At 39.0% G+C, this 9,112-nt stretch overlaps 1 protein-coding gene across 1 annotated transcript in view; it reads left to right on the top strand.

Moving 5' to 3' along the window:
* Positions 1-2,992: 2,992 nt before the first annotated feature.
* The window catches only part of LOC106084613 (uncharacterized), a 49,111-nt gene continuing 42,991 nt past the window's right edge, over positions 2,993-9,112 (top strand). Inside the window, exon 1 of the mRNA XM_013248436.2 lies at positions 2,993-3,221. Within this exon, the coding sequence (XP_013103890.2) occupies positions 3,156-3,221 (66 nt within the window). The 5' untranslated portion in view covers positions 2,993-3,155. The remainder of the gene's footprint in view (positions 3,222-9,112) is intronic.

The raw sequence follows: 9,112 nt of genomic DNA, 5'->3' as shown, positions 1-9,112 counted from the left end.
CCCACACCGGAGAAAACTTGCCTTCCTAAGATGCGAAGAGTATGTGCCCTCGTAGAACAGGATAGGAATAAAGCAAGTGCTCGATTGTCTTTTCCACATTCTTATCCAAAGAGGCTAGAGATGAGATAACAAGTAAAAAGGAAGTAGGGAGCAAGCGCGCATGAGATGAGAGTTACAGCGCGTCTACGCACACATGATTGACCGACCATTGAAGTATCAACTCGATATGTGTCAACCAGTATTCCTGCACGTTTTGGCACACATAAGTATTCGAGGAGACTCTCAGATATGTGTTTTTAGAGGAGAAACAATGCGTTTGCGTCGCCCAAATCGGAGAAAACTTTCCTTCCCAAGATATGGAAAGTATTTGCCCTCGTAGAACCGGGTAGAAACAAAGCAAAACGGATTAGAGATGAAATAAAGAGATAAAAGAAGGGAGTAGAGAGCAAGCGCGTCGGCAATGAGAGTTAATGCGTGTCTACGCATACATGATTGACCGACCACTGAAGTATATATTCGATGTGTCAACCAGTGGTCCTGCATGCCTAGGCGCACATAAGTGTTCGAGGAGACTCTCAGAGATGCGTTTCCCGAGGAGAAACGATGCGTTTGTGTCGTCCAGATGGGAGAAGTGGTCGTCCCTACTACCATGTTCACTATATTGACAAATCGTAAATATGCAAGATCGGCTCGCTGTGGGCACCACACAGGCTGAAACATTGCGGTCTCATCTGTGTGGTGTTCATTACTGTCATCTAAGGCTTAGCTGCGAGCTACCGGGCGCGTCCACATGTTGCGGATAGTGGAATACTCCAAACGGAATAGCTGCGGACAATCAGCGGTATCGAGCGGAGAGTCTCAGTGAGAGGTCGGGTGGTACCGGCTCTTGCACAAATACTAAGTGCCTATAATGCCCGATATGTTATTAGCGCCTTTAAATAACCAATGGCCACTCTGTTCTCGCGGCAATCGGTTCTTTTGATCGAAACGAGCTTGCTCACCTAAAGAAGCTTGACGAGGATCGCCACCTCCACATGAAAATGTGGCTACAACAATAACAACATCGGTGACTGGTGCGCTTGCCAGGAACGAGACATTCGCAGTATATCATCGTGTTCGGGAACTCAAATCAGCGCTATATATTGATTCTAGAAATGATGTTCGGGAACCCAAGTCAGCGCTATGTAATGAGTCTGAAAATTATCCAGAAATCTTTAACATTTCAAACGCGCTTAAACCTTCTGTCATCGAATTCCGAGATGAAGTTGGGACGGACAGAAAATGAAAATTCCATTTCTTTTTTCTTTCTAGGTCTCCGTACGGGAACTTTGTGCTCACCTCATTCTGGACTAATGTAGGATACAGAATTGGCTGATTAGGGAAACTAAAAACTTTAGGATCCGCCTAGCCTCCTTCGTGTTTGCCCCGTCCTAGAATTGATGTCTATCTGTATTCTTCGACTTCTTTTGTTTACTCTCCTCAAGGTTGAATGTAATATATTTAAGGTTTCCGAGTAAAGCTACTAGTGAACGGAGTTGCTAAACGCCTGCCCTTCAATCTAACCTTAGTTCCTATTTGTAGAGTTACTGCAAGTCTTAGGAAGGTTCTTCATTCTCCACCACCAAAAACTGGAAAGCGATGAGAGTTTCTGATAATGTTAAACTTGCCATAAAATAACTTGGAGAAGTCTGAGTAAATAATGACTTGAGAAGATTTCATCATGGATATTGCGTTAAAAACCGCAATCTATCCAAGAATTCCCTTTCTTTGAAACAACCTCAGTAAATTTCAGGAAATAAAGTTTTCAGAAATTGGAGAAGAAACAAAGAAAATCGAAGCGCCTGATCTCTTCTGAATTTGATTACTGGAACAAACGATAGCCAACGAAAATAAAAAATTTTAAGGAAAAAAACATTTTCCGGGAAGCTTTAGGTTGCTGTCCAATTCAGGCTTAAGTTCAATGATAAGGAACCTCCATTTTATAGAAGAGTCCGAAGGGGAAAGTTTTTCCTTGGGTACTTTGCCATGACAAATCAGGTCAATGTTCTCTTTAGATTTGAAACCGTCATTTCTAAATTGGAATGTGGTTAGAGTTTCTAATTTAAGAACCGGGTTTGACTATGTGTTAGAGCGTCTTTGGAGGAGATGTCTCGAGGATTTTCCGCCAAAAACTGAGATCTATCGATGAAGTTTTATTCATTTTCTTGCATATATTGAAGGAGTTTGAATTGGATCGAATATTGAGATCTATTTCGATTATTTTATGCCGTATGTTATGTTAATTGATTATAAATCTAAGCGTCCCGTTTAAAATATTTGACGATTTCATCCATTTGCAGTGATTTTCCTAAAATCGAAAGACTCTACCTTATGTGTAAAGGCCCCTTTAAGCTTATTGAACAAAGCAAATTTCTCACTTTTCTCAAAAAGTTTAAGAGAGTTGTTCATTTATATCATAACTCTTCACAATGTCAGCTTTAACTACTTATTTTGTTTTTAAAATAAGTCACTGACAAGTTCTTGCGTTAATAACACTATACTCCATATGGGCGCCAATCCTACTCTACGTCTTACATAATTCAATTGGTCTAGACATCAAAGAGTATCAACTATTTCCTCAGATTTGTTTGACAAATTCCCAGACCATTCATCAAATCATTTCCTGTTATGCTTCGCCTTCAAGTACTGCATATCCCAGTAGGGTATCCACATGGTCGCTAACGACAAAAGGGGAGATACTTCAATTATTTCGATGCCGTGTCTTCGCATATGCAAAAAAAAAGCAAACTACCAAAAAAAAAAACACTCATACACACACACACGTATAGCAACACTTTACTGACTTATCAAACGACCGTTCGATGGCTTTTAGTAGAGTAGAGCTGTGTCTCATTTGTTTTAATTTTTTTTCGGTGTTGTGAAGTAAAAAAAACATTTGGAAAAAAAATAAATTTCAGCAGAGCTACTTAAAAATTTACATCTTGCAAACGGATGCCAAAAGCGACTAACTCGGCTCAGATGTTTTCTGTGCGCGTTATCGATGGCGAAGGCTGATGGGAGTACTTTAACGGACGGGGCCGATCAACAGCTCAACTCAATTCAACTCCTTAGAACTTGGCAGAGGGGGTCTACTACAGCAGCAGAGACAAGCGAGCATGCCAGCCCAGCAGAATCTGCAGAGCACACATGACTCGAGCATGACACACATGTGTCCAGCAGAGGTAAGTGTTCATTTACGTGTGTGTGTGTTGTTTCGGTTTTTATTTATTTTTTGGATTTCCAAAATTTGTTGTGTTTTGTGTGCTTTTTCTATGCTTCGCTCTTGTGTGTCGTTTGCATGGATGGATATCGGCTTGACTACTGAATGTTGGTGTGTGTGCAACCTCTTTGTTTTATTTTTTTTTTATTTTCGTTTCTTCTTTTTTTATTGTTTTATTGTCAATCTTTTCTTGTTGTTGTTGTGTCGCTATCAATTGTAGTGAATGTATGTTATTGTCATTGCTGTGTGGTTGTTGTCACACCGTATGGCTATTGTTTTATTTAGTGCCCGAGAGAGTGATAGAGAGAGGGAGAGAGCGAGACTCCTTCAGTCTGGCTGATTCAACGTTTGGGGAATTGTAGCACTAGCATCAACAACAATAACAATGACAAGGTGTTATATCAAATCACATAATTTTTGCAGAAGATTTTTATTTATTCCTACCTACCTACATGTTAGTCCAATTGAAGGGATTTGTAACCTGTGTCAGGAGAGATAGTAAAATATAAGGGTTAAGGTGCAACGGGGGACAAAAAAAAAAGAGGGCAAATTTTCCTATTTTACAATTTTAACTTTCACATCTCTGTTTATCAGATTCTGGGACCTACAGAGTTGTTATAATATTTTTGATGAATAGTAGTATGGAACTGTAGGAATCACTTTTTGCAAATTATACCCATATAAATGAGTGCAGTCCGATTCAAGTTTAAGCTCAATGATAAGGGGCCTCCTTCTTACAGTCGAGTCAGAACGAGTCTTTGGAGAGAAGTTTTACATGGCATAGTTCTTCACAGAAGTTGCCAGCATTAGGAGGGGAAAACCACCGCTGAATATATTTTTTCTGATGATCTCGCCAGGATTCGACCCCAGGCTTTTAGCGTCATAGGCGGACATGCTAACCTCTGCGCTACGGTGACCTCACAATAATAAAATATTTGTGCAAAGTATTTGTATTTGTGGAAAATTTCAAGCACCTACAATACATTTACTCCTTCGCACGCTTTCGACAGACAGATGGACGGACATGGCTAGATCGACTTGAAATGTCATGACGATCAAGACTATATATACTTTATGGGGTCTTAGATGCATATTTCGAGGTGTTACAAACAGAATGACGAAATTAGTATACCCCCATCCTATGGTGAAGGGTTTAAAAAGGCGCAGCGGAGCGAACCCGGTTCAGCTAGTTTTCCATAAAAATAAAATTTTCTATAAAAATAAAATGTTGACAAAATTTTTTATATAAATGAAATGCTGACATAATATTCTATAAAAATTAGTGTAATTTTCTAAAATATAAAATTTTGACAAAAAATTAGAAATAAAATAGTCGATTTGTTCGATTTTTTTCTAATCGATTTTTTACTAAAAAGTGTTAACCCATGATTTGTCCTCACTAATATGTGTATGCGTCAGTTTGTTCTTGTGTGTTGTCATTGTTCTATGGATGGTTTGGCAAAGGGGTGGAGGACACATCCCCCCTTACCGCCTATCCAACAGTTAACATTTGCGTTATACGCTTTGACGTTTAATCGTTGTGGCCAGTTAACCTTTACAACAACATTTGAATGTTTATTTTGTTTTTTGATTTTTTTTTTTGTGGAGTTTGTTGTGTGTTTTTTTTTTCATTTTTATTTCATTGGGATTTGGCAACATTTTGTTATTGCTTGGCGGTCGTGCTGTTTGTTTTTTGGTGTTGTTGTTTTACAATTTTTGTGATGATCAACTTTTGTTTTAATAAACCGCCGCCGCTGCCGCCATTGCCGGCGACTATGGAAATCAAGGCATATGGACAATGTTCCCCTGATGATGACGACAAAGAAGACCATGTGAGTGAGCACACCACAGTAACAGAGTAACAACATTTTGTCTTGAATGCTATATTGGACAGACGCCATCATAATTAATTAGTTTTGAGGCGTAGAAAGAGAATATCAAACAAGAACAGCAATAAACAGCATTTCATTTTGTCAACTCTTTTTTTAATGTGCTGTAATATTTTTTTTTTTTAATTTTTTAAAAGGCCATAAAACATGAAACAAGTGGTAAAATTAATAGCAGACAATTACCAAGACAGGTTACATTTAACAGAACACAAATCTAAAAAAAATTATAAGTAGCACATATTTACCTTAATTTTATTTTGTTTAATATTTTTAAATTAGTAGAACAATTTTTTGATATTTCTCTTTTATTCTATTGCTTTTATGTTTTTTGTAAACTTTTTTTATAACATTTGCATTTTTATTATTTCTTCTTTTATTTTATATATTATTCCACCTCAATAAAACCAACACTTGTCTTTCAAATACCATACTTCAAGCGTTGCTTTGTAATTATTATTCCCTCTCTTGCTCTTTGAAGTATATGTCACTTATCACACACGCACACACTAGGCAGTAATGTCCATGTTCATGTCCACCGTTCTTTTTTAATCTTTTCAATCGATCATTCTTTCAATTTCCCTTGGCATATCAATCATTTGTTGACAGTTAACAACTCTTTGATCTTTCTACTCTCTTTCACAATGAGTCTGATTCGGTTTGATGTATTACTACTCTCTTTCTCTTTAGGTTGATAAGAATGCATGAGATTATGTGCTCATTACAATTACAGTTACAGGTACTCAAGTACTTGGTTTTAAGTGTGGCCAAACAAAGCTTTTAAGAAAAGCCAAGGGTTCTTTACATGAAGGGATAGATAAATAAGAGAATACTAAGGCATTATAACTTAAAAAAAGATGTTTTAAGAAATCATCATAATAAATAGACACTATAAGCAGGATTGATTACTACTAAATATAATTTTATTTAACATATATTTGACTGTTTAGAAGTTAAATTTAACAATATATTCCATAATCCTTTCACAATCCCAGTCTTCCTAGCTGTCTATCTGTTCGCTATGTCCCCTAAGCTGTTTATTAAAAAATCCTTCTCGGCTCGAACAAATAAGGCTTTGAGTATTAATACCCATGTCAGACAGCCTATCCAATCCATTCATCAATAAGAGAATGCAGAATGGCAACAAGACCAAGGTGTCCTGTCATAATCCCAGGATATTTTATGTGGAAAATCTCCCAAAAACAACATTTGAAAATTATTAAAAAACATTCTTCTCCAAAGAAAAACAAAAGATTTTCTTTTTTCCTCTGATGTCGTGAAAATGGCAGATGTAAACGAATTTTCCATGCCACTCTCTTCGTGTGTGCAGTAAATTCCAATAGTTTGTGAAGAAGAATGATCATGCTGCTTGAAGTGCTAGCCCAGCAGAAATGCAAGCAACAACAAAAACAACTACAGTATCTTTGCCACATGAGAACGATGCCAAGGCAAAGTAATGCAAGGAAGATAATACGCACCACAGCAGTGGCAGCATGCAATTGAGTTGGTCCTTTTGCTAAACTGTCTGGCTGATTGCATATGGCTTTACAGTTCTTAGTGAAGAAAGGCCTCCTGCAACATCATCAGCATGCAATATGATCAGCTGAGGAAAATTATGCACCTATTATGCGCCTTGAGTTTAAAGAAACCCAACAATCATTAGCACGCACACATTTCAATTCAAGGATATAAAATGTGTAACAGAAAAAATTAACCACTCATGGTTTTTATTATATCTCCAGTATTCAGTTTTATATCTCAACATTTATGCCCATAGCGTCGAACAGCTAGGTTCAAATCCTGGCAGAAAAAAATTCAACTGCTGGCGACTTTTGTGAGCATTTTGCTTTTGCGTAACTTCTCTTTAGAGTCTAAATCCAAAGAAAGAGTCTAGAGTCAAAGTTGTAAAACATCGCTAGCAGTGTAAACAAATAAGAGACGTGGAGTCTGCAGTAGGGATCCCAAGTTGGGATGAAAAGTCGACTTTTAGACTTTACGACTTTTGTCAATAAAGTCGATTTTTCGAATTTTTGACTTATTTTTGCAAAAAGTCGACTTTTCGGCTTTATAAAAAGATCGACTTTTGCAAAGAGTTGACGTTTCGACAAAGATCATGATCCCAATCGAAATTATATCAAAAGACGGCAAGTTCGAGAAAACCAACAACTTGAAAACCCACATCTAGCAGAAGGTCTGTATTACTGCTTAATTGTACAAGGAATCCCATCCTAGTGCCTCCATTTAACCTGGAGCCGCTCTGGTATACCGAGGTTTAAGCAAAGGGCGGCGAGGTGCCTGCAGACCAAGACTCTCTCGCTCTGAGAACCACCCGTTGTGCAGAATCGAAAAGTGGACTGAAGTTGTTGACGCCTTCAGTCTAAGGACATGCTTACCTATCGATGTCATAACCCACGTCCGTCAGTGACTCACTCTTGCCCAATTCATCAGAAATCTCAAACCCATCCATCGCCAGATGGCTTGCAAGCCAGTGCAACCTGACAGTTTTCCCGATAATTTCAAGGGTCTCTCAACCCTAGATCAGAACATTTATCACCACATAGATCGTGACGCTTGATACCTGCTTCTAACCCGAAATCGTATCGAGTGCCCGCAAGATCAAGAAAACCTTCACCGAGAAGTCTGTATGACCTTAGAACGCAATTCAGACACTTACCTCGGCGCTCCCATCCTGCCTTGATCTGTCTTTGTGAATCGAGGGTCCAGAAAAGGGCTGAATGCTTGAGATAACGATTTCCTCTCTAGGAAAAAGTCCAAGAATTTCCTCCCTGGAAAGAAGTCATCTATATCCAATGGTCGTGCCATACCTGTAGTCTCGAGTAGAACCAACGAGGGTTCAAACTCAATAGCCGCCGGGATCCGCTCACTCTCAGTCTTAGGGTAATCCTAATAAAACACTCGCGTAATAATGGGCTCACTGATTTAGTGTAATTAGCCACGTCCATCAGTGATCCAATTCTACACAGCTTGCTCTCCCCAGTTTCTCCCATCCAGGTATTATTCGTTCTTGAAAATCGTGGGTCCAAAAAAGAGATACCCTCGCTAGAAAAACTAAATTAAGGGCGGTCTATTCTGGAGCGAAAGTTTCATCCTGAAAATTGGTCCGTCGTGCCACGTGTCGCGCCTGTAGTCTCAAGAAGAATGTCCAGTTTTCTGATCACTAAGTCTAAGGACACGTCTACTTGATTACTCGAACAGGAAGGGCTCACTGATTCGGTTTCATGAGTTAAACCCATATTGCCTATCCCATTAGCAACCTCATTCGCGCAACCCCCTGATGGCCCAGAACCAGGTACATCCTTGCAACCTACCCCATAATTCGGAGGTGGTCCCTAAAATTCTCGATAAGCTCCGAAATTTCACGACAGAGACTTTAGCGGTGTCTGACTCTCCCAAAACTCAGCAAGCACCAAAGAGTCTGTGGGAGTCCTCAATCCATAAGAACTTTATAAACATTTCTGCCTAGATTTTCTCCTATCGAGCCTACATTCAAACTTGTAAATCCAGAGTCTGAAAAAGCAAGAGATGTCTATAGAGAAGTCTTTCTCTCTGGGAAAGCAAAACCCTTATCGTTAACGAAGAACGTACTCTCTGAAGCGTAGACCGCCGCCCATACCCAACTTAGACGAGCATGCGAACTCCAAAGTGTGCCAGGTTGTAGATTTTTCAGTCTAAAGGACCCTCGGTGTCTAAGGGCACATCTATAAGAGATCTAATCAAATCTCTATGTCTTAGAAAAGGACGATCTAGTCATCAACGAAAAATTTTTTTCCTGTAATGGATGTCCTCGCTCCACATACAGTCATCATTCGTGCCTATAGTCTCGAGCAAAATCTATGAGTCTCCGAACTCCTAACCTGTTCAGTTTCAGAAGTCGAAGATCAGCACCCCTGAGACCAGGACCTCAATATTGCACTGCAGCTTCTCAAACATTCTGCCGATCCTTTTT

Source organism: Stomoxys calcitrans, chromosome 4 (genome assembly GCF_963082655.1).
Source record: "Stomoxys calcitrans chromosome 4, idStoCalc2.1, whole genome shotgun sequence".
Lineage (NCBI taxonomy): Eukaryota > Metazoa > Arthropoda > Insecta > Diptera > Muscidae > Stomoxys > Stomoxys calcitrans.
The sequence above is the reverse complement of the archived record's forward strand: the minus strand, read 5'-3'. Positions and strand labels throughout refer to the sequence as shown.